This window comes from Salmo salar, chromosome 03, assembly GCF_965601325.2.
Source record: "Salmo salar chromosome 03, fSalSal1, whole genome shotgun sequence".
NCBI lineage: Eukaryota > Metazoa > Chordata > Actinopteri > Salmoniformes > Salmonidae > Salmo > Salmo salar.
The window spans coordinates 16,068,596-16,095,757 of record NC_138293.1 but is presented as its reverse complement, the minus strand read 5'-3'; the positions used below and the strand labels follow the sequence as shown (position 1 = coordinate 16,095,757).

General features: G+C 40.6%; 1 protein-coding gene across 3 annotated transcripts in view; it reads right to left on the bottom strand.

The window, feature by feature from the left end:
* The window catches only part of LOC106599005 (phosphatidylinositol 3-kinase regulatory subunit gamma), a 40,927-nt gene that overhangs the window by 12,364 nt on the left and 1,401 nt on the right, over positions 1-27,162 (bottom strand). For 2 of the 3 annotated variants that reach the window (XM_014190048.3, XM_045714538.2), the window contains exons 2-3: positions 20,464-21,236; positions 8,729-8,821 (exon numbers count right to left, since the gene is read on the bottom strand). In XM_014190048.3, coding sequence (XP_014045523.1) covers positions 8,729-8,821; positions 20,464-20,782 — 412 coding nt within the window. In that variant the 5' untranslated portion in view covers positions 20,783-21,236. Of the gene's footprint in view, positions 1-8,728; positions 8,822-20,463; positions 21,237-25,961; positions 26,048-27,162 lie in introns of those variants that run through there. The other variant, XM_082973295.1, reaches the window with a different exon arrangement.

Genomic DNA, 27,162 nt, shown 5'->3' with positions numbered 1-27,162 from the left:
ATGATTACTGTGTTACTAGTGTAGGCTAACTACAGTGTTACAACCAGTGCCTACAATAATGCTAATCACTAATGCTAATCGCTAACTAAATGCCACTTAGCTAAATAGCTACTAGCTAGGGCAAAGCAAACGTTAGCTCGAATACAGGTTGCTACCCATGTTGTAGATCAGCATGTTTGTGCAACGGCATGTTCTGAATCAGATAGTCAATTCTAAAAATGTTGTCTAAATGTTATTGAAATATGATTAGGATCCCCTGGGAAACACCGATCAACACGTTGGTTCCCACCCTTTCATAACTCCTACCTGGCTTTTTCCATTTGTTGTCATGCTAAACACCAACCATAGGATTAGAATAATCATTCTATCTCTATGATTCCAACAGTTCACTCAAATGTTTTGATATATAATCGCAAGTCAAATCGCGATCTTTGATTTAAAAATTGCCCATATCATGCAGCCCTACTAATAACCTGGTAACTTTACCAGTTTATGCAAACATTTTGTGGCACAGAAAGGAAAATGTATATCTTCTTCAGGAGATGCACGTTAAAAGTAAGTAGGTAGGCTATATATCTTAAAAATGTATTTTTTTGCTGCTTTTAAAATGTTGGCGGTGCTTCTAACTTTTCTACCAATGAAAAACAGTGCTACCAATGATTTTTTTTAATTTAGAGCCCAGGTTACAATACAGGTATAAAACCAATGTCATGTGCATTGTTACCAAACCTTTCTGTAAGGGCATAGGAGTCATCAATAACAATCACCCAACACACAGCTGGGTGATTCTTGCTAACTTGGTATTACTCTTGGTACATTTTGAAAAGACCCCACATTTTTGGGGGGAAATGGATAAACTACCATCTCAAAATCAGATAATTATTTTTTTTTACACATTTTCTAAGACCACACACAAAATAAAATCTAATTACCATAATGCTTGTAAAGTTAGAAGAAGAAAAAAACATTGCACGGTGAAAATGTTACAAATAGTTTTAATTGCCTAAAGATACAGGAGAGTTATTACAAAACATTTTCATAAAAAAATATGACATTTTGATTAAGTATATTTTCATTTTAGCCAGTTCTCATTACCGTAACATAATGAGAACTGTACTCCTCAAGCAGCTCTGGATTTCTGTACAGTTGCTCTTTATGCTTCTCCACCGTATTTTTTGATGCAGTCCTCTTTCTTTCCTTACCTGCCAATCTTAATAACAAGATGTTTAGATTAAATCAGATTATGTTTATTAGACTACATTATTAAAACAACCCCTAAAAGGAGAATTACACAAAACAAATGTAGTTGGTCAGATGTTTCCATACCTCAAATGTAGTCGTAATTCACCCAAATTACATTGGCACATTGGTTTCCTTACCCTGTAAGCAGTTGATGGACAAGATAGCAATCCATGCTTTGATTTTGTTTAGCATTTATAGCACAAAACCAATGCAAGTGGATATCCCTGATAAGCAATTTCAAGTTCCATGTCCAAATCGTCCAAATCATCCCAAAGTGTAAAATGGATTGTATAGCTCAATAAAGTTATTTCAAGATGATTTTGAAATTAAATGTGAAAAATGCTAATTTCAAGGATATTCACTTACATTGGTTTTGTGCTATAAATGCAAGGAGACAGTGACCAGGTAAACAAAACCCAAGCATGGATTGCAGTCTTATCTCGTTCATAGACTGCTTACAGGGTAAGAAAACCAATATGTCAGTTGTGTGAACTATCCCTTTAAGTCCACATGCCAGGCCATTCATTGTGTAGCAGCATCTATATGCATGGTGTTGAGGCATACAGCTGGCTCTACACAAATCACTGGCATGGGGTGTGTATTTATCTTGTGAAAAGCCTGAGCTGGCATACACCCAAAACAGTTAGTAGAGATGCTGACTAATGGTGAGTAAACTGTAGGTTATACAAATAAATAGAGTCTCACACTTTATATAAGCTCCCAGTAATGTATTGGGTAAACCACCAACATTTCGGCATCAATGTTCCCTCTAAGCTAGCCCGAGACCGCCGCGCAGATCCCCCGGGAGAGAACTTCACTCAACTTTCTTGTACTGCATTCCTAGTCGATCGCCAAACATTTCTGTAAAAAAAAAAAAACGATGATAAAGCCTTGTGTTCCAATTGAAAAAAAAATAATAATTTAGTCTCGGGCTGTTGCCAGTAGGTGCACCCGATTCAGCTGCCTGAATCAGGTAATCAAACTGACATTTTGAACCATTTCATTTGTCTGAAGGCATAAACTCTGCCTTTCCGGCAGGCCCAGAGAGCAAATCATGTATAGTATAGGCTTACCACTGGCCAATCGGATGGCTCAGATGACCGTGTCTGCAGTAACGTAGCAGACATAAAAGAAAGCTACAACAAAGTTGATACTGTAAGATTTCAAAACGTTTAAAACCATGGCTAGAGAGAGACTGTCAACAAAAACAGCAAAGAGAAGCTGTTTTTATGAGTGCGTTGATGTTTAAAGTTCTTACTCAGCGCCGTCAACAAGCCATAAAATACGCATTCTTCCTATTTCCACTCAGCACTAAAACAAGCACTGCAACAGCAACGAATGAGTAGGAAAGTATCTATAGGCTTGAGGTTGATGTTATTATTAGCGGCTTGGGCCTTTTTTAATATCGAGAAATATTTCACTTTCTCTGTTCATAGGAGTAACAACATGAATTTGTTCATGAGGCAGAAATAATGCGGTGCGACTCGAGTTTTGCCATCAGTTGGAAGACGGTGTCACTTTTTGTCAGCGGAGTAAAGGGAGAGCAGAGGGATAGTAAGAAGCGAACCCTCAGTCTGCTGCTCTCTCCGTCCGCTGAGAGTGACCATCAGATGCAGGCACCGTCAGTAAAATAAAAAGCAAATGATTTAAATGCACAGTAACATTCAAAAGTTTGGACACACCTACTCATTCAAGGGTTTTTCTTTATTTGTACTATTTCCTACATTGTAGAATAATAGTGAAGACATAAAACTATGAAATAGCACATATGGAACCAAGTAGTAACCAAAAAGGGTGCAAAGCTGTCAAGGCAAAGCGTGGCTACTTTGAAGAATCTCAAATATAAAATATATATTTTTTGGGTTACTGCATGATTCCATGTGTTATTTCATAGTTTTGATGTCTTTACTATTATTCTATAATGTAGAAAATAGTACAAATAAAGAAAAACCCTTGAATGAGTAGGTGTGTCCAAACTTTAGACTGGTACTGTATGTAAATAAGATATTTCGGTTTTTAAGTTTTAATACATTTGTAGAATGTGAAATGTCAGAATAATAGTAGAGAGAATAATTTATTTCAGCTTTTTTTTCTTTCATCACATTCCCAGTGGGTCAGAAGTTTACATACACTCAATTAGTATTTGGTAGCATTGCCTTTAAATTGTTTAACTTGGATCAAACGTGTCGGGTAGCCTTCCACAAGCTTTCCCACAATAAGTTGGGTGAATTTTGGCCCATTCCTCCTGACAGAGCTGGTGTAACTGAGTCAGGTTTGTAGGCCTCCTTGCTCGCACACTCTTTTTCAGTTCTGCCCACAAATTTTCAATAGGATTGAGATCAGGGCTTTGTGATGGCCACTCTAATACCTTGACTTTGTTGTCCTTAAGTTATTTTGCCAAAAATTTTGGAAGTATGCTTTTTGGGGTCATTGTCCATTTGGAAGACCCATTTGCGACCAAGCTTTAACTTCCTGACTGATGTCTTGAGATGTTGCTTCAATACATCCACATAATTTTCCTCCCTCATGATGCCATCTATTTTGTGAAGTGCACCAGTCCCTCTTGCAGCAAAGCACCCCCACAACATGATGCTGCCACCCCAGTGCTTCATGGTTGGGATGGTGTTCTTCGGCTTGCAAGCCTCCCCCTTTTTCCTCCAAACATAATGATGGTCATTATGGCCAAACAGTTTTATTTTTGTTTCATCAGACCAGAGGCCATTTCTCCAAAAAGTATGATCTTTGTCCCCATGTGCAGTTGCAAACCGTAGTCTGGCTTTTTTATGCCGGTTTTGGAGCAGTGGCTTCTTCCTTGCTGAGCGGCCTTTCAGGTTATGTCGATATAGGACTCCACTTACTGTGGATATAGATACTTTTGTACCTGTTTCCTCAAGCATCTTCACAAGGTCCTTTGCTGTTGTTCTGGGATTGATTTGCACTTTTCGCACCAAAGTATGTTCATCTCCAGGAGACAGAACGCATCTCCTTCCTGAGCGGTATGATGGCTGCGTGGTCCCATGGTGTTTATACGTGTGTTTGTACAGATGAACATGGTACCTTCAGGCCTTTAGAAATTGCTCTCAAGGAGACTTGTGGAGGTCTACAATTTTTTTTCTGAGGTCTTAGCTGATTTATTTTTATTTTCCCATGATGTCAAGTAAAGCACTGAGTTTGAAGGTAGGCCTTGAAATACATCCACAGGTACACCTCCAATTGACTCAAATGATATCAATTAGCCTATCAGAAGCTTCTAAAGCCATGACATAATTTTCTGGAATGTTCCAAGCTGTTTAAAGGCACAGTCATCTTAGTGTAAGATTTTTTTAAAGTTTAATGTGCCTTTAAAAAGCCTTTAAATTATAAAATGGTAACTCAGTTTTTCCCTATCATTTTTTTTTTTGCAGTGGTGGGATTATGAAGGTTTATGGAAGCATGAGGGGTGGTGGTTGTTCAATTTTTTTTCTTCAGGTTTTCAAAAACATAAATAATTAATAGAAAAACACAATTGGATGTGCGAATATTGCATAAACCACATCAGGAGACAATTTTTTAGGTCCAAAAATATTTTATAAAATAAATCATTTTTTGTGTAGTTATTCTTTAATTCAAGTGTGCATGCACCTAGCACTGTTGTTTGGTTAGCAGTGTATCTGTTGCTCACATAGTGTGATGGAGTTACATTTTACATGCATCAGAAACAGTTATAATTACCCAACTTATAATTACCATAAGGCAACCATATGGCATGGTAATGAGAATTGGTCATTATGGTCATGAGAAGCCCTTAGCAAATTTAGCTAACAATGGCAGAAACCACTATGACTCAGCAAAAAGATTTACATCATCAATTCATGCTCTATTATACTGTAAATAGTTTATTCAATGTTTCTGCTCAAACATCAAGTATTATACAGTTGGGCCTCCCGAGTGGTGCAGTGGTCTAAGGCACTGCATCGCAGTTGCTAGCTGTGCCACTAGAGATCCTGGTTCGAGTCCAGGCTCTGTCACAGCGGGCCGCGACCGGGAGACCCATAGGGTGGCGCACAATTGGGCCAGCGTCGTCCGGGTTAGGGGAGGGTTTGGCCGGCAGGGATGTCCTTGTCCCATCGCGCTCTAGTGACTCCTGTGGCGGGCCGGGCACATGCACGCTGACACGGTCACCAGGTGTGCGGTGTTTCCTCCGACACATTGGTGTGGTTGGCTTCCGGGTTAAGTGGGCATTGTGTCAAAAAGCAGTGCGGCTTGGTTGGGTCGTGTTTCGGAGGACGCAAGACTGTAACTACCAATTGGAAACTGTGGAGAAAAAGGGGTAAAAAAAATATTGTTAAGTATTACACAGTTACGGTAATGATAATATAAAAAAAAAAAATGGGTCAATGGGGTGTACGAGGACTATTATCAAATTTAAACATAATAATAGAGAAAAGACTAGCTTACCTTGTAGCCATCTTTGATCTTCTCTTCTTGGTAGTGCGTTATGGGCCGAATGTTATTAATGAAAAAAACTGTACTTTGTAAAGGAACTTGAAGAAATGCTAAACACGTGATCATTTTTTGGTGTAAAATATGACTCATTTGTAATGTGAATACCCAGAAACAATAACGGTCTTTGAATATGTATCACTTTAAACAACATTTAATTGATTTTAATTAAATATGCTAGTTATTTTATAAATGAAATGCATGTAAAGTCCTACAAAATGTACATTACAGTAATGAGATTGAGTAATATATTTAATAAAAAAAAAAACTAAAATAAGATTTTAGCCTAAAACAAGTTAAAGAGCCAGAAACCAAGCATAGTGAGCATTAATATGTGAAATTGACACGTCTGTCCAACACGTATATATTGTACTTTATACAATTTTGTGGTATTGGGTAGAGTGGGACGAAAGGTGTGTGTGCCCCACCTTTGTGCCTGTGCATGGCTGTGTGTGCACGGTTATTTGTGTGTGTGCACGGTTATTTGTTTGTGTGCACGTCTCTGTGTGTGTCCGTGTATGTATGTAGGGGAAAACTGGGACAAAAGGAACACGTTTTTTCCCTCTAATTACTCAGATCTATGCAGTTAGTGATACCATATCTCATGACAAACAACTTATATGTCTACCATTAGCAACTGTAATTTTGAAGTAGTTTCGCGAGCCAATGCTAACTAGCATTAGCACAATGAAGAAGTCGAGTAGATACGCGAAACTCTAACTTCCTTCATACTGAGCATAGACAAATAAAAATGGTATCCACAAGTTCATCTGACTCTGGGGAAGTACTGTAGATAAAGGGCCTCATTGCCAAAATCCCGAAGTATCCCTTTAAATGGGAATGTAGAGTATGTTTTTCACCATTTTCAATGATTATGCAGGTGCGCTCCAGCTGTCCTTGGCGCACTCCTCGTGTCTTGATAGAATTGTAAAACATTATTCTCTTCACAACTTCACAAACGGCAAACTCATCATGCTTATCACATTTCCATGGCTTGACACATGGTATTCAACCCCAGAATCATAAATATATTTTTTACCATTAACCTGTCGACAAAAGCTTATGCGAGAAGCTGATCGATCAAGTCAATTAATTAAGGCATCATTCTAATGATGTCATATAATTTTCAAACATTCTGTCATTTGTTGAGATTATGCTAACATTTTAAAAGCAATATGAACTAGAGGAGACAATGGCCTGTGATTAAACGTTTATTTTATTTCAGGTCCCTCAGTTAACATTGTGTTACTTTCGTCCCACCCGTCTCTCCTGTAATTTCTCCCAGGCTAAGACCCAAGACTAGCTGGCATGATACTTGAAACCTATGATGGGTTAAGAAAATTACATTGTTGCAACCTTAAACTAAACACCTCTACAACCAACCTTTCCAACCAACCTTTCCAGGTCCGTTTTTTTTTACTTACAGAAACATGTTTTGTAGATAACTGGGCAAAACATTGTCGGCATTGGGCTGTTTTTTTTTTGCAGGGAGCTTGTCCTCCGCATTAGGAACGGGCTGACTTCACTACATCATTCTAGCATCAGTGTCATCTGAGAAAATGGCCGTGTTATTTCGCCCTTTGTTACTTTAGTCCCGGCTCTCCCCTACGCGCACTGAAACTGTGAATGAAGACCTCGTCCTGAGTGGTGTTAGTTGGTAATACAGTGTGAATGAAGACAGTCCTCCTGAGTGGTGTTAACCTCTCTAGCGTAGGGGGCAGTATTTTCACATCCGGATGAAAAGCGTGCCCAAAGTAAACTGCCTGCTACTCAGGCCCAGAAACTAGGATATGTGTGTTATTAGTAGATTTGGATATGATGTCTGTGAGTATAACAGAACTTATTTGGCAGGTGAAACCCCGAGGACAAACCATCCAGGGGCAAAAGAATTTGAGGTCACTCTTTTCAATGAGTTTTCTATGGGGATCTAGATTTCTAAGGCTCTTGCTTGCAGTTCCTATCGCTTCCACTAGATGCCAACAGTCTTTAGAAATTGGTTGAATGTTTTTCCTTTGTGTAATGAAGAAGTAGGGCAGTTCAGAATGAGGGTCAAGTGAAGTGTACTGTTTGTTAGAGGCGCATGACCTGAAAGCACGCTCCACTTTGTTTTTGTCCGGTATTGAACGCAGTTTATCCCGTCTTAAATTTGATCGATTATTTACGTAAAAAAAGACCTAAAGTTGTATTAGGAAAGTTGTTTGAAATCTTTGGACAAAGATTACAGGTAACTTATTAGATATTTTGTAGTCATGTTGCACGAGTTGGAAGCGGTGTTTTTCTGGATCAAACACGCCAAATAAATGGACATTTTGGATATACAACGACAGAATTAATCAAACAAAAGGACCATTTGTGATGTTTATGGGACATATTGGAGTGCCAACAGAAGAGGCTCTTCAAAGGCAAGGCATGAATTATATTGTTATTTCTGAGTTTTGTGTCGCGCCTGGCAGGATGAAATATGATTGTCTGTGTTTGTTTGATGGGGTGCTGTCCTCAGATAATAGCATGGTTTGCTTTCGCCGTAAAGCCTTTTTGAAAACTGACACCGTGGCTGGATTAACAAGAAGTCAAGCTTAAGTTTGACATATTGCTTGTGTATTTTCAAGAATGTTAAATATTTACAATTCTGTAGTTTGAATTTGGCGCCCTGCACTTTCACTGGATGTTGGTCAGGTGGGACGGTAGCATCCCATCTAGCCTAGAGAGGTTAATTGGTAATACAGTGTGAATGAAGACCACTGTCCTGCATGACACCATGAGCACACAGGTGAGAATAAATATCAGGGACAAATAAACACTACAGTATTGGCTGTATAGTGCAGTCTGAGCAGATATGAGACTGGTTTTGGACTAACGGAATACTACCTGAATAATATCATGTATTCCCATTGTGCCTCTCCTCTGAAAGGCGACTACTAGGATACCGCTGTATATTTCTATTTACTGTGTATGTATGTTAATGTTTGCGTTGTGTTGCATTGCCTTGTGTGTGAGTGCGTACCTTTCTTCTCAATGGCATCCACTAGGTTCACCAGGGTAGGGGGAGCAGTTTCTGGTGGTGTGAACTGCTCGGTCAAATCCAGAAGAGAAACAGCTGAAACAACAACACAAACCATGGTTATATTTTCTGGAAAAACCTTAAAAATTAGATTCCAGAAGGCCTCCATTGACAGAGCGCTGCACTACCGGACTATCGCTTGTCCTTTAAAATGTGAATGCATGTGCTTTTCATTTCATATTTGCTCAAGGAAGACCACATATCCCATAAACAGCAGTTGGAGGCAGCCAAAAACACTATTGTCTAGACTCCAGAGACTGAGTCCCTTATACATTACATTTACATTGTCCAAAAATAGAAATAATCCCAGACAAGCAATGTACCATTGAGAAAGGAAAGGGGCTTAGTGAACAGAAAGACGATACACAACCAGAGCCAGCCGGTCTGTTGAGGGACAAAAACTTTTCACCTCACCACAACTACCCCATACAGTAAATCAAACATCTTTTCAGTCACAGAGGGAGAGCGAGGTAGAGAGTGAGGGAGGGCTAACAGAGAGAAAAAGAGATCCCATTTCCCTTCACTCTCCTCGCTCTCCTTTTCCACCCCTCCAGTCATTTCTCTGCGTTTGTTTCGCCTTGGCCCTTTGCCTGAGTGGAGCACAATAAAGGATTTAATCAAAAGCCCTGTGTCCGGCTGCCAGGGCCTCCTTTTCGGGCCCACCGCACCCGAGGCCAGTGCTTTGCAGCCTCCTTCTCCTGGCAGTGCACGGCTGAACCGCGGCTGATTATTGATTTGGGGAGTTCAGACGAAAGCGCAGCGTCAGCACATTCTGCACCTCTCTAGCTCTCTCCCTCTATCCGTTGCACGTTAAACATGGGAACTCCTTTTCCGGAGTGATGAGCGGTAATAGCCTGTGCTAGCATGCAGCAGCAGTGTCCATTTTTGGTGGGTTGATTTTCGCAGGGGCAGACTTAGCAATTTCAAAATGCCGTTGAGGGGACCCTCCCCCGCACAATTGAAAATGTTTATTTCATCTATGTTTTTAATTTCAGTAACTCAAAAAAAAAAAATATATATATAGGCCATGTAAACAACTTTACATGGGGGGAAGGCAGCTGGGGCTCAATTTCAATTGACTCCTTTCAGAAGTCCACCCATGCATGGTCGGACTCTAGCAGCAGTTGCTCAGTTGTCATAATGTTCTTCCCACCAATAGGTATTCTCGTATCTGGTAAGGAAATAGTTCAATAATAAAGGAAATAAATACCTATCGATAAATACAGACTATGCAAGTCATACTAAAATCAAGTAGTTATTCTTTTTAACAGCATAGTACAGTGAATATTCAATTCAACAGGACTGAAGGCAATCCACAGACATGCAGTCTAGCATGGAACTAATATGCACTTGGGGTTGGGGTGGGCCGCAGCCAATAAAATAGGGAAATCAAATCCAATAGGCAAAAATATAGACTATAAAAACCACAAAACAAATGTATTCCAATACTTTGGAGGTGGGTGGCAGGAGAATCAAATGCCATATACTCCTCCAGAAGAATAACTCTACCATCCCTCGCTCTGTCACACACACGCTCAGAGTAGCTTGGGTTTTTGTGCAAATGAGGGGGCGGGTGGGGTGGGGGGGACAGCTGTGGCCCTGGAGTCATCTTTGGGTTTTTGGAGAGAGCACCAACTCATCATTACTCAATTAGAACCACCTCGGCGGTCTGTGTGCTGGCAGGCAGGCCTGCGACTCAACATGTCATGGAGAGAGAGGCAAATGGAGAGAGAGCAGAGAGAGAACACAGACAGACAGAGACAAAGAGAGAACAGATGGAGAGAGGGAGAGAGCAGTATAATCATGTGATAACCGTAACCAGCTTTATTCACGCTGGGATGGGCCGTCTGTGTGGAAGTTTAATGGTCTGTTTTGGTTAGGGCTGTTGCGGTCATGACATTTTGTCAACCGGTGATTGTCACGCAAATAACTACCGGCCTCACAGTAATTGACCGTTAATTAACATAAAAACATTTAGCATCTCCTGGCTTCAACGCATAGTTTACAAGCCACTAATGCAGACATTTGGAACATCCACATCTGAAAATGTCTAAGAAATCCATGTAATATAGCCTACACCATCACAATGAATCCATGATTAATTTTAGACAGGTCTAAAGAAACATGCTATGAAGAACAGAACAGAATAGCATACTCTGAGTTGTCCTTATGTTAGGCCCTGATCTGGCTACACTAGTTCATTTAGACAAGATTTTCTTAGAATTACGTGGCATTATTTTATAGTATGAATAACACAATTGAACATAGCTGAATAAAATAGAAATGATATTGTCTCCAAACGATTTGAGGGAGTGGGCACATCGGCTATTCTGTGTTCAGCAGTTACCAAAGAAACAGGTCCTCCTATATGCTTAATTTAGAGTTATTTATGTAACATTAGTTGTGATACAAATGTTGGGCTATATGGTGCTGCATGATGCCACTCTAATGATGATTTGAAAAAAAAATCAGATGAAAGGCATGAGCTCTGGTTTGCTTTTTGCGCAGGCTGTACACACTTCATCAGTCTCTCATTCACAATTTGAGAAGAACTTGATACTGTCTCAAATTTCCCGGCTGCATCCACTTTGTGTGGTTGTAATGCCCCTCCCCCCCAGAAATCCATGCCTTTTGCGACCAGTGGCCGTCGTGCCCTTGGGCTGAATACTCAATCATCAAGTTTGCAGACGACAACAGTAGTAGGCCTGATTACCAACAATGATGAGAAAGCCTACAGGGAGGAGGTAAGGGTCCTGGCAGAGTCGTGCCAGGAAAATAATCTCTCCCTCAACAAAATGAAGGAGCTGATCATGGACTTCAGGAAACAGCAGAGGGAGCACCCCCCACCCACATCGACGGGACCGCAGTGGAGAAGGTAGAAAGCTTCAAGTTCCTTGGCGTACACATCAATGACAATCTGAAATGGTCCACCCACACAGACAGTGTGGTGAAGAAGGCTCAACAGCGCCTCTTCAACCTCAGGAGGCTGAAGAAATTTGGCTTGGCGCCTAAGACCCTCACAAACTTTTACAGATGCACAATTGAGAGCATCCTGTCATGCTGTAGCACAGTCCGGTGCGGCAACTGCACTGCCCGCAAATGCAGGAATCTCCAGAGGGTGGTGCAGTCTGCCCAACACATCACCGGGGGCAGACTGCCTGCCCTCCAGGACACCTGCAGCACCTGATGTCACAGGAAGGCAAAAAAGATCATCAAAGACATCAACCACCCGAGCCACAGCTTGTTCACCCCTCTATCATCCAGAAGGCAAGGTCAGTACAGGTGCATCAAAGCTGGGACGAGAGACTGAAAAACAGATTCTATCGCAAGACCATCAGACTTAAATAGCCATCACTAGCCGGCTACCACCCAGTTACTCAACCCTGCACCTTAGAGGCTGCTGCCCTATATACATAGGCATGGAATCAGTAGTCACTTTAATAATGGAACACTAGTCACTTTAATAATGTTTACATACTGCTCATCTCATATGTACAGTTGAAGTCAGAATTTTACATACACTTAGGTTGGAGTCATTAAAACTTGTTTTTCAACCACGCCACACATTTCTTGTTAACAAACTATAGTTTTGGCAAGTCGGTTAGGACATCTACTCTGTGCATGACAAGTCATTTTCCAACAATTGTTTACAGACAGATTATTTCACTGTATCACAATTCCAGTGGGTCAGAAGTTAACATACACTAAGTTGACTGTGCCTTTAAACAGCTTGGAAAATTCCAGAAAATTAGGTCATGGTTTAGAAGCTTCTGATAAATGATGTCAATAAGCCTGAGTCAATTGGAGGTGTACCTGTGGATGCATTTCAAGGCCTCCCTTCAAACTCAGTGCCTCTTTCCTTGACATCATGGGAATATCAAAAGAAGTAAGCAGAGACCTCCACAAGTCTGGTTCATCCTTGGGAGCAATTTCCAAACATCCTGAAGGTACCACATTCATCTGTACAAACAATAGTACGCAAGTATAAACACCATGGGATCACGCAGCCATCATACCGCTCAGGAAGGAGACGTGTTCTGTCTCCTAGAGATGAACGCACTTTGGTGCGAAAAGTGCAAATCAATCCCAGAACAACAGCAAAGGACCTTGTGAAGATGCTGGAGGAAACAGGTACAAAAGTATCTATATCCACAGTAAGTGGAGTCCTATAATCGGCATAACCTGAAAGGCCACTCAGCAAGGAAGAAGCCACTGCTCCAAAACCGGCATAAAAAAGCCAGACTATGGTTTGCAACTGCACATATGGGGACAAAGATCGTACTTTTTGGAGAAATGTCCTCTGGTCTGATGAAACAAAAATATATAACTGTTTGGCCATAATGACCATCGTTATGTTTGGAGGAAAAAGGGGACGCTTGCAAGCCGAAGAACACCATCCCAACCGTGAAGCACGGGGGTGGCAGCATCATGTTGTGGGGGTGCTTTGCTGCAGGAGGGACTGGTGCACTTCACACAATAGATGGCATCATGAGGTAAGACAATTATGTGGATATATTGAAGCAACATCAAGCCCTTATCACAGCTTCCCTGTGGCTCAGTTGGTAGAGCATGGTGTTTGCAACGCCAGCATGGTGTGTGCAACGCCAGGGTTGTGGGTTCAATTCCCACGGGGGGCCAGTACAAAAATAAATAAAGTGCCTGAAATTAAATTAAATGTATGAAATGTATGCATTCACTACTGTAAGTCGCTCTGGATAAGAGCGTCTGCTAAATTACTAAAATGTAAAAAATGTAAGACATCAGTCAGGAAGTTAAAGCTTGGTCGCAAATGGGTCTTCCAAATGGACAATGACCCCAAGCATACTTCCAAAGTTGTAGCAAAATGGCTTAAGGACAACAAAGTCAAGGTATTGGAGTGGACATCACAAAGCCCTGACCTCAATCCTATAGATAATATATGGGCAGAACTGAAAAAGCATGTGCGATTAAGGAGGCCTACTAACCTGACTCAGTTACACCAGCTCTGTCAGGAGGAATGGGCCAAAATTCATCCAACTTATTGTGGGACGCTTGTGGAAGGCTACCCAAAATGTTTGATCCAAGTTAAACAATTTAAAGGCAATGCTACCAAATACTAATTGAGTGTATGTAAACTTCTGACCCACTGGGAATGTGATGAAAGAAATTAAAGCTGAAATAAATAATTCTCACTACTATTATACTGACATTTCACATTCTTAAAATAAAGTGGTGATCCTAACTGGCCTAAGACAGGGAATTTTTACTAGGATTAAATGTCAGGAATTGTGGAAAACTGAGTTTAAATATATTTGGCTAAGGTGTATGTGTTACGTTCGTTGTTGGAAGGATTAGACCAAGGTGCAGCGTGGTAGGCGTACATCTTTCTTTATTAAATGAACACCGAAAACAAAACAAAAACAAATACAAACAAAACGTAACGTTCAGAAGGGCTACACAGCACAGAACCAAAAACAAGATCCCACAAACAACAGGTGGGAAAAGGCTGCCTATATATGATCCCCAATCAGAGACAACGATAGACAGCTGCCTCTGATTGGGAACCATATCAGGCCAACATAAAAATACAAAAACTAGAGTACCCACCCTAGTCACACCCTGACCTAACCAAAATAGAGAATAAAAAGGATCTAAGGTCAGGGCGTGACAGTATGTAAACTTCCGACTTCAACTGTATATACCGTATTCTATTCTACTGTATTTTAGTCAATGCTACTCTGACATTGCTCGTCCTAATATTTATATATTTCTTAATTCCATTATTTTAGATGTGTATTGTTGTGAATTGTTAGATACTACTATGTGTGTGACCAATCAAATTTGATTTGAATTGAATATAATAATTATAAACAATCTACCGGCTGCGTGCCGAAGAAGCTCTCACTCACATGGCTCTCTGTCATGTGATAAGGTCTTTCTCACAGGCTACAAGTGAAGACAGACACATCGGGGACGCAACTGAGCAAGTCCTTTTCCAATTCCGAGGCGCATATTGAAAATATTGGAAGAACTGTCCACATTTACTTTTCGTCATCCAACAAGATGAGTAGGACTAGCAAACAGCAAAAGCACTAGCCTGTAAATCTACTATCCCCCACAGTACAAATGTTAACCTATTCTATTCTGTGCGAGATATACATATTCCAAACATAGTCTGGGACAGTTGTTGAATGCAATAGATCCCAAATTAACACAACCAAAAACCTGTTTTAATCAATGAGCCTGACGCAACAGATGAGAACATTTAGCTTAAAATGTTGATAAACTATTAGGCTATTTCTTCACATTAAAAGTGCTGCAATGCAAACGGCAGTAGGCTATAAGTGCAAATGTTCCATTAGCAGGAAAACACCCTTCTCAAAAGTGTCCACAAATGTGATTATGCATGTAATGTTTTTATTATAAAAAGGTGCACTTATATGGTGAAAATTATCTTCCACAAACTTGAACCTCACGTGCTGCATATGTATGCCAGTTAGGCTCTACACCCGTTTTAAAGCAATTTAATGTTCTTCATTTTAAGAAAGTTATTTGGCCACTTTAGTTGTGATACAAACCTTATCAAAATATATAGGCCTACGGGCTAGCCTAAATGACGTGTGCGACTATGATTTGAAAATGTTGCCAAAAAAAAAGCATGCGCTGTTTCTTGCTAAGTTAATATTGTCACCCATCACACTATCCTTGATTTAATTGCGTATTTACATATACTAAATAATATATCTAGACCGATCGTAAAAAATATGTCATCTATGCACTTAAATAGCGAATGAAGGACACTTTTCCCATTATTCATTTTCATGTCAACCAGGTAGGCTATACTCCTGTTGTAAAGATAAGCAATGTGCTTAATGTTCGGAAAGTTGAGAAATAAATATAGTTGGCCGAGCCTATAGAAGGCTGATGGGACCTCCTCTTTTTAATAGAGGCCATCACTCTGTTTTCTCACACAATTGCATAGCCTATAGAAATGTTGCGCAACATGAGCTCATAGGAACTCATGAAGTGTTTGATTACATTTCTGATCACATTTACATTGATGACAGCATGATTAGAGGGACAATAGAGTGCCGAGTACCAGGTAGTTAGCAAGTTGATAAGCTACTGGAGATGCAGTGCAAATATTTTAGCTTCAAATAGCAAGGCCTTCTCCAATCTGCTTCGGCTGTGCTACCACACAAAAGGACTGATTATTTGGTTCAAACATTTCTTGCTAACCTATGGCTATGAATTCGCTAATGCCTTCAAAACATTGTGCAATGTAATATGTAAGACACAAATGTGAGAGTCTGGTAATCATGTCAATTATTTAGAAAAGTTTAGAGTTTGTATTTATTTTGTTCTGTCGCCAAACTGTTCTGTCGCCAAACTGCATATATCATGACAAAATTTTGACTTCTGTTTGTTTGGGTCTTTGGCAGTTACATTTTTTGGGACACCATTTTTGTGTTGTTGATGCAATTCGAAGTTTGGTAGCCGAAGTCTACACCCCTTTGTTGGTGATTGGTCAACAATAATGGGGGGGGTGCTAGGCCCTTCTGTCTGCAGTGCACTACTAGTTTACATGCACATTGTTACACTTGAGAAGTACTGCACCAAACATCTTAGCTAGATGTTAAATTGCGTGACTAGACTGATGCAAAAACCTTTATATTCATGACAGATTTCTTGATTTATCTTCAATTAATTCGGACTTTATAGGCACAGGCTGTGCACTTCTTTGTATTTGGTCTCCGTTAAGGGGTGTCTCATTGTTTATCGAAAACGTGCATTTCTATGCTAATTAAGTTATTAACAAGTTTAGCATTGGCCATTGTAATGTGAATTGTGCAACCAAATCACCATTCAAGTTACACATTTCTGACAGCTATTTTTCCTCACTTGTATATTTTGTACGTACAACCTCTGGATTCAGTCTTCTCATCACCTGCACTGTAAAATAAGTTCCACCTATTTTTGCACCCGAAACCTCAGACTCAACTCAAAGTAACTTCACACCAATTCCAATAGAGAAATCTACATGTGTTTATCGAACATTATTTTCTCTGGATCCTCCTTATAAAACTTTTCTTAGTTGATAAAATAATGTGCCACGTGTATAAAACATATGGATTGTCTTTTAAAAGTCACGGCAGAATTATGCACCTAAAAATGTATCCTATTCCTCATTCCAGCCATCAAAGAATGCATCTGTTATCTGCACAATACATTATGCAATGTAGAACAAGGCAGGAGATTCTGCTAATGATGCGTCAACAGCTCTGTGATGTTATGCAGTAGTGCTGCTCATATTGCATGGGCTACAGTACATCTGTAGTTCTGAACAGTGCATCCCAGCAATGTAGACAGGCCGTGTATTAAGTACCATATCACTCCTTGAGTCAAAATGTGCTTCAGACCCAGATTACATTGATGCGGCCCAGTCTGAGGGGGCCAGGCCACTACGAAGTTATAAAGCTCAGTATTTACATTGCATTGGTTTGCTTGACCACTCTGTTTCGATTTGTTTTATTTTACCCCCAAAATCTATGCTTTTTACTGGGGCATGTAAAAACGAGCCCGAGCAGAAACGAATCCACAAGTGGCTGCCCACAGTTCTCCAGTCACAAAGAAACGTATGGCCCCAACAAAACAAATATATTGTCCTAAAAGCAAGCGCAGTTCCAGCTGGTTCCTACATATCTGCTGCCTGAGACTGGGAAGGCCTCACTCCCCTTCCTTCATTGGATTCTTTGAAAACTGGTTCCTGGTAAGGGGCAGGGAGCAGAGAGAAAAGGCCTCTCCGTTCTGAGAACTGGGGCGGGTGGATAGTTTATAGCTGCCTGGAGACAGTATCAGAAGAGTATGTGAACCAGGGGGATGAGGAGGAGGCGGAGGAGTTTGCAAAAATGCCAAGCCATGGTTCACTTCAGCAGGCAGTAAAAGTGAGGCCAGGGAGAGGAAGGAGAAAAAAAGCCTCCCTCCTCACGAGCAATGCTTCGTTTTAATGTCAAAGGAGAACTGTTGGGACTTTAGCCTGATTTTGATTTAAAATCTGGTGTAATTCCCCCAAATTCCTGGGTTTCTCTGGCAAATAACACAGATTGATGGGAATGGAAGCATCTGTAAAAGCTATCTGAAAAGATTATACCTACTTGTCTCTTTTCAAACTGGCAGGACCAAAGTTTAGAGCGAATCTGAGCGAAAACATGTACTTATGGGATTCTTCCAATAAGCCATTTTATTCTAAGTTAAGTTTCCCTGTGAACATGTAAGAAAGAAACTAGTGTACTCATTACATTATGCCTCCACTAAGCATTCTAGAATACTTATACAAAATCAAGACAAAGCCATGTTCAAATGCATGAACAAATCAGCCCATTGGATAAAGTTAGGTTTGCCGTTTTAACATGCAATTCATATCAATTCAACCAAATATTAAGGCCAAATGCTAAATCTGTAAAAAAAAAAATACAAATAGTAGGCTACACTCACACAACAACAACTAGGGCCTCAATTTCTTGAGGGAGATAGAAAGATGATATCTGTAAAAATCTGGGCCTACCCATTCCTAATCTACAATGCACTATTGGTGCTGGGCCAAATCAACTCCCTGCTCCCTCCCTCCCCTCTCCACTGTCTCTCTTGGCAAAGCATTTGGCACGTCTCCCCTGCTCTATCCAAATCAGAGAGACCTCTGCTGCCCAACTGGTTTCTCTAGCCAAACATCAACTCTGAGGAGCCCCCCCCTAGTCTGGCCTAGGCCTATACGTTCACTTCAGCTTACCATTAAACTCTACCACTGGTTCTTCCAGGTAAAATATTCATCATGTTCCTATCCAGGTAGCATAATCAAGACTTGCAGAATTCCAGTTAGCTCTAATGAGTTTGGAGCAGGCCTGTGCTTGGGCTTAATAGGCCTGCACTGGAGTGCTTACCAAATGAGTCAACATGAATTACAACGAGCCACTGTATAAGTGATGAACTAGAGGTAATTCAAAGTTTAGCTTACCTGTCACTAAAGGGCAGAATGGAGCGTTGGGGAACATTACCTTAGACAGAGGAGGAATGTGCATTTTCAACCCAATACAAATCACATAAGTAACTAGATAAATCATTTTTTATCCATTTTGGCCCAATGAACCACTGGCCTTCCAAAAGAAGAAAGCCATAAATGAGATCTTAGGGCTAAATGCGAGGGAGTGAGAGCGAGGAAGAGCGAGAGAGAGAACTAGGAGTACAGAAGAAGGCAAAAGCCAAGGGTATATTTGAGTTGGAGAGCGCCACAGTAAAAATACTTCATGAATTAATCATCCATATATTTATGCAGTTATATAGTAGTTCAGAGATTAAAAGATTGGACAGGTTATCGCTTGGTGAAACAATGTGATAGTGTTTCCTCACAATCTGACTTATTCATAATAAATAAACTGGAACATTTCTCTACTCAGGGGTAACCCGTTAGAAATGCACTAAAGCAAATCCACAATTTACCTCTCACAAGTTCAGTTGCTAAGTTCCTTAATAACCTCTCATATGTGTACAGGGAGTTTAGCAATACATGTGTAATAGGTATGTAAAAAGATTGCAGCACATCTAATGTGTAGCACTCACTAATGAACTCTTGGACACAACCTTGTACAACACGATTGAATGCAACTCACCCCAATCCTTTGCAGGAGAGTTGAATGGAGGGTCAAGGCAATAATATAGGAGACATTAAAGAAAACCTGACCAAGAGTCTGGTCAGTAACTGGATTAGGTTCAAATTAGAAATTGCTTAGTTGCGTTTGGAATGAGAGAGGTTTATGACAGCTCTTTAGTCTTTACGGAAGATTACAAGGGTCAGTCTGCGGTCGGAGCAAACCGTGAAAGCCTTGGACAAAACAATAAGCCAAGAGCAGCTCAATTAAGACACATTATTAGTAGTCAATATACTAAACCTTTCTAGCAAATATGGACTTCGCATTCAAGGATTTATGTTCTCTTCAAACAACACCGCTGGAGTTGGTTTTTCATAACATTTTTTACAATGTCATCACTATTTTGAGAGGAATGCACAACTCTCCTCAACGTTGAAGGGCAACTTCATTAGAGTATTAATAAACATCTCAAATTGTATTTTTTTTAAAGGAAGTAGTAAAACAAACTATAATGCTGGTGACTTATCTCTGCAGAGACAATCAATCAACAGAATATAAATATCTAGTGAAATACACTGAGTATACTAAACATTAAGAACACCTGCTCTTTCCATGACCGACTGACCAGGTGAAAGCTACATTATGATCCCTTAATGATGTCACTTATTAAATCCACTTCAAATCGGTGTAGATGAAGTGGAGGAGACAGGTTAAAGAAGGATTGAGACATGGATTGTGTATGTGTGCCATTCAGAGGGTAAACGGGCAAAACTAAATATGTAAGTGCCTTTGAACAGGGTATGGTAGTAGGTGCCAGGCACACCGGTTTGTGTCAAGAACTGCAACGCTCTTGGGTTTCTCACACTCGACTGTTTCCCTTTTGTATCAAGAATGGTCCACCACCCAAAGGACATCCAGCCAACTTGACACAACTGTGGGAAGCATTGGAGTCAACATTAGCCAGCATCCCTGTGGAATCCTTTGGGGGCGGGGGGGGGGGGGATACAACTCAACATTAGGAAGGTGTTCCTAATGTTGGATATACTCAGGTCTTACCTTGCTGTGACAGCTCAGGCCCTGGGGCTGCTGGGAGGATTCTTTGGGAGCGAGGCTGACTGGATGGCGGTGACATCCTCACGTGGCCCACAAACTGAACGTATGTCCCTGGGAAGTCCCCCCTCTGCTTGGTGCGCTCGTTGAAGCCCAGCAGCCAGCCTAGGAGCTCGGGACGCTCCTCGTCCCCCTCCTTGAAATTCAGGGAGAGCAGGGAGGCCTTGCTGACGGTCAGAATGTCCCCGGGTTGCAGATCAACATCTTCCTCCAAGTCCTTGGTGTACACGTAGAGGGCACGGTACTGGAAACCCTCAACCGCCATTTTGGGAAACCGAGAAAAGCTGCCGAAGACGCTGAGAGGATGCGAATGTCGGCCCGATGCTACGGCAACCCAGAAATGTACAGGCAGTAGAGGGTGATGAGTAGTGGCCGTTTAGAACTTTCAACCGAAGCTAAGAAGCATTGCTAAAATGGCCGAGTCTATGGAGGAAGGTAGGTAGGGTGCTGCTGCCTCAGAGCAGCCCGGTGTTGGCACTGTGGAGCACTTTCCTCAGCTTGATACCCCGGTTTAACCAAATGATGGAACAGAGGGACAGGGTTGGCAACATGCTCCTTCAAGTGGCAAAAACTAGCTGGAACGGCTCTAAACCTAACTAACCGAGACGTTGGTCTCTTCAGTCTACCTGTGTTGTCTGTGGGGGTGGATGGGGGGCAGAGTAGGACACTATAATAGTACTTGGTTCTTTCAGGCTCCTCACGATCTGGACGGTGACAACCTACAGAACACAGAGGAAAAACAAGTGGTTTTAAGGGAAAAATACATAGACAATGTAAAAATAATCATTTAGAATATACACTACCGTTCAAAAGTCTGGGGTCACTTAGAAATGTCCTTGTTTTTCAAAGAAAATCCAATTTTTTGTTAATATAACATCAAATTGATCAGAAATACAGTGTAGACATTGTTAATGTTGTAAATGACTATTGTAGCTGGAAATGGCAGATTTATGGAATATCTACATAGGTGTACAGAGGCCCATTATCAGCAGCAACCATCACTCCTATGTTCCAATGGCACGTTGTGAGCTAATCAAAGTTTATCATTTGAAAAGGCTAATTGAGCATTAGAAAACCCTTTTGCAATTATGTTAGCACAGCTAAAAACTGTGCTGATTAAAAAAAATATATAATAAATAAAACTGTCCTTCTTTAGACTAGTTGAGTATCTGGAGCATCAGGATTTGTGGGTTCGATTACAGGCTCAAAATGACCAGAAACAAAGAACTTTCTTCTGAAACTCGTCAGTCTATTCTTGTTCTGAGAAATACAATTATGTTAGCACAGCTGAAAACTGTTGTGCTGATTAAAAGTGGCCAGCATGACAGAGTCGCCTCTTCACTGTTGACGTTGAGATTGGTGTTTTGCTGGAACTATTTAATGAAGCTGCCAGTTGAGGACTTGTGAAGCATCCATTTCTCAAACTAGGCACATTAATGTACTTGTTCTTTTGCTCAGATGTGCACCGGGGCCTCCTACTCTTTCTATTCTGGTTAGAGACAGTTTGCGCTGTTCTGTGAAGGGAGTAGTACACAGCTTTGTACGAGATCTTCAGTTTCTTGGCAATTTCTCGCATGGAATAGCCTTCATTTCTCAGGACAAGAATAGACTGACGAGTTTCAGAAGAAAGTTCTTTGTTTCTGGCCCTTTTGAGCCTGGAATCGAACCCACAAATGCTGATGCTCCAGATACTCAACTAGTATAAAGAAGGCCAGTTTTATTGATTCTTTAAATCAGCACAAAGGTTTTCAGCTGTGCTAACATAATTGCAAAAGGGTTTTCTAATGATCAATTAGCCTTTTAAAATTATAAACTTGGATTAGCTAACACAACGTGCCATTGGAACACAGGATGCCCATGTAGATATTCCATAAAAAAAATCTGCAGTTTCCAGCTACAAGAGTCATTTACAACATTAACAATGTCTACACTGTATTTCTGATCAATTTGATGTTATTTTAATGGACCAAAAAAAGTGTTTTTCTTTCAAAACAAGGACATTTCTAAGTGACCCCAAACTTTTGCACGGTAGTGTATATACAGTACCAGTCAAAAGTTTGGACACACCTACTCATTCAAGGGTTTTTTCTTTATTTTTACTATTTTCTACATTGTAGAATAATAGTGAATACATCCAAATTATGAAATAACACATATGGAATCATGTAGTAACCAAAAAAAGTGTTTTATATATTTTATATTTGACATTCTTCAAAGTAGCCACCCTTTGCCTTGATAACAGCTTTGCACACTCTTGACATTCTCTCAGCTTCATGAGGTAGTCACCTGGAATGAATTTCAATTAACTGGTGTGCCTTGTTAAAAGTTAATTTCTGTTGTGACAAGGTAGGGGTGGTATACAGAGGATAGCCCTATTTGGTAAAAGACCAAGTCCATATTATGGCACGAACAGCTCAAATAAGCAAAGAGAAACAACAGTCCATCATTACTTTAAGACATGAAGGTCAGTCAATATGGAAAATGTCAAGAACTTTTAAAGTTTCTTCAAGAGCAGTCGCAAAAACCATCAAGCTCTATGAAGAAACTGGCTCTCACGAGGACCACCACAGGAAAAGAAGACCCAGAGTTACCTCTGCTGTAGCGGATGAGTTCATTAGAGTTAACTGAACCTCAGATCGCAGCCCAAATAAATGCTTCACAGTGTTCAAGTAACAGACACATCTCAACATCAACTGTTCAGAGGAGACTGCGTGAATCAGGCCTTCATGGTCGAATTGCTGCAAAGAAACCACTACTAAAAGGACACCAATAAGAAGGAAAAAAATACTTGCTTGGGCCAAGAATTACAAACAATGGACATTAGACCAGTGGAAATCTGTCCTTTGGTCTTATGAATCTCTGCATGTGTGGTTCCCGTGAAGCATAGACGAGGTGGTGTGATGGTGCTTTGCTGGTGACACTGTCAGTGATTTATTTAGAATTCAAGGCACACTTAACCAGCATGCTACCACAGCGATTCGTACTTCCACCTGGTTTGTGCTTAGTGGGACTATCATTTGTTCTTCAACAGGACAATGACCGAAAGCACACCTCCAGGCTGTGAATGGGCTATTTGACCAAGAAGGAGAGTGATGGAGTGCTGCATCAGATGACCTGGTCTCCACATTCACCCAACCTCAACACAGTTGAGATGTTTTGGGATGGGTTGGACTGCAGAGTGAAGGAAAAGCATCTAACAAGTGCTCAGAATATGTGGGAACTCCTTCAAGACTGTTGGAAAAGCATTTCTTATGAAGCTGTCATCAATGAAAAGGGTGGCTACTTTGAAGAATCTAAAATCTAAATATATTTTGATTTGTTTAACACTTCTGTGGTTACTACATGATTCCATATGTGTTATTTCAGTTTTGATGTCTTCACTATTATTCTACAATGTAGAAAATAGTAAAAATTAAGAAAAACCCTTGAATGAGTAGGTGTGTCCAAACTTTTGACTGGTACTGTGTGTGTATGTGTGTGTGTGATATATATAACTAGTTAGTCGCCTACAATAATCGAAGCATCCCTGTGTCACGGCCACAAAGCATGAAAATGGCGAACTGTGGCAGTGCTATGCCTTTGTGCAATCTTGGTTGGGATGATGCTACTGCGTCATAACGTACCACAGACTCCCCAAGTCATACTGCATCACATTTTCAAATCTCTATTTTGATTAAAAGTCACATATACTATACTACAGTTCTCAACCATTCCCTGATGCTCTGAATGGGATAATACAGATAAATACTCGCAATAGCAATGTTTGAAACACAGAAAAATATGACCAGCCTTACAGTTCTAAAGCATCCAAATGAAAGAATGCGGATTCATTTAAGACCATTTCCTATGAAGGGAAATTGGGGTATTATGTCCGACGTAAGACTGTTCTGTTGCTCCAGAAATATTTCGGCAGGCTTCTCCAAAAGTAGCCTAATCATGCCAAAACCCTTCAATGCAACAACATTGAAAGAAAGTCCTTTCGATGCAAAACGCTCCTTGCTCTTATAATCAAACATGATTCATTGCAGAAAAACATCTCTCCCATGAAATCATTCACATTCATACAAGCTTGCTTTATAAATGTTAGTCAAAAAAGTCCTCAATGGCAATGTAGACCCATTACATCATTGTTTTTGAGATGTCATCTAGGCCTAATAAACTATTCAAGACCAGTTCAGTGACAAAATCATAATCTGACAGTTTTGAAAGGTTACTTTTCATTAATAGGACTGTCTCTTCTCAATCGATTTTGTCGATTAAGTCAGAGCCACAGTAGGAAAATTGGAAAACACGAAGACTACTGTATGCACGGTCAAAGACATTACCTTTGTTTTTACTGTAGCTTCAGCAAGAGGAGTGAAGCGACAAAATAAAAAAGCCAGTAAGTTAACCATCAAAATGGCAACTGCGCCTCAGAGAGAGATTAGGCTTTCAAACTAGTGTTTGGTCCCACAAAGTAAGGCGAGATGAAGTCTCCTTTTCCCCTCTGTGGGTGAAGTGATGACCAAAAGAAAATCAGAGATAGAGCTGTAATGGAGGGGTTGGGCTTGTGACTCGGGACATAAGAGCTTAGAAGCCCCCAGAGTTTTTTGGAGCATCTCTCGAAACATCCAAATCACTACTCTTTGTGATGTCGCTTACGACATGCTCGTCCATTAGGTTTGTTTTTGACTGGATATGATAAGTTGCTGCTAAAATCTAAATAAGCCAAAATTCGAACTGTACACTTCTCAGTGGCGCATCTTCAAATCTGGGTGTACGTGCACTCGAACCTCAGACAACCCCCCCATTCAAAAAGCAAGCAAACATTCTCGTGATCATCTCTGAGTTCTAATATCACCGCTATAAAACCTTAAATAATTATCATGATTACAGGCCGAACCATTGGGCAACACTACTCACCCCACTTCTGAGGAGAGAGGAACTGCACAGACTCACCAAGGCTCTCTGTCCGACATCCTCCGTGTCGAGAAAAGAGGTGCCAGGGTAGACACGTGGCACTGGCATACCCAACCACAGCCCGCAATCCTCACACCACCAACCCCCCCCCCCACCCCTCTCTCCGCCCTCCCCCCGCCCTCACCCACCAAAAAAGTCCATTCCACTTTGCCATTTTTTGTTTGTTTATATTCACAACCTTACAGAAGAAAGCTGCAATCGTCCCGCACTCTTTGGTAGTCCCAATTCAGCATCCCCCCCCCACACACAGCAATATAAATGCTGCAACTAATACGAGTTGAAAGGAGAATCATCTCTGTTACAGTCCTGCACATTGAAAAAAAAGCCTCCATTTCAAGGCAGCAGCTTGCAGGCTCGTCGTTACTGGAGCCATCCTTTTTTCCTCACTTTTATTCAGTCAAGAAACGGCACACTTATCAGGAGAGCCCAAGCGGCTGAGGGAGACCACAAAAAAATTATTAATGAATAAAAGGCAAGAAACTCACTGTTGCTAGAGAGAGGGAAACTAAGCCTGGCCTCCCATTGGCTGCTGTTTGGCCATGTGCTCCGGAGTCACCAGAGAAGCTTGGGCAAATCAAGGAAATGTTCTAATATTAGAAAATGTATCTAGGCAGTGATCAAGCTCCTGACCCAAACAACTCCACCTTTTTTACATTGCACTTTGCATCCTCAAAGACTGACTCGGTTTTTTGAGGAGGACACTGAAATGTATGCAGTATGATAATAAAACAAATATATTTATGAAAAAATGGATTATACAGATACAATTAATGTCTGGTGCTGCAATATTAGGTAAGATATATTTTACAATTACTAGGAATGGACCATTAAAATTAACAAATAACTGATTTATCAAAATCTGGATGACAAATGTATTAAATTCAAAACAGAAGGTTCCTTTACAGCATCAGAGGCATTGTTAGGAGCTAGTGACAAGCATTTTGCCGCACTGTTAGGAGCTAGTGACAAGCATTTTGCTGCACTGTTAGGAGCTAGTGACAAGCATTTTGCTGCACTGTTAGGAGCTAGTGACAAGCATTTTGCCACACTGTTTACAGCTAGTGACAAGCATTTAGCTGCACTGTTTAGAGCTAGTGACAAGCATTTTGCTGCACTGTTAGGAGCTAGTGACAAGCATTTTGCTGCACTGTTAGGAGCTAGTGACAAGCATTTTGCTGCACCCGCTATAACAACTGCTTAACTGTGTACGCAACCAATAAACTTAGATTTTCTTCATTTTAAATCAAGATTAATATAACTAGAAACTCAAATAGACATTTGTATTCTTTGTGGGGTCACCAGTCATACAACCTCATACAAATTAACAGTGTGTATCAACAGGAATAAGCTGTAGGGTTGTTAAGAGTATCTGCAAGCCAAGATATTTTGGTATATAATCATTGCAACTTTCGAACAATTTTGCAATACCTTTATGTCGTAAGTAAGTAAAGTAGTGAAACATAACTCCACCTTAAGTGGTCCTGAACTTCTCAAATATGTGTTGCTTTGTTTGGCTGAAGCTGGAGCTGGCTAGCTTAAGGTCGATACAGCAAAATCTCTGTAAAACACTTGCTACAGATATTGTAAATTTGTCACATTGTGTTAAAACCACGATATAGCCTAGAGGAAATTACACATAGGCCCACTTAACATTTTTACAAATACCTTATATTTTATGAAATAAAG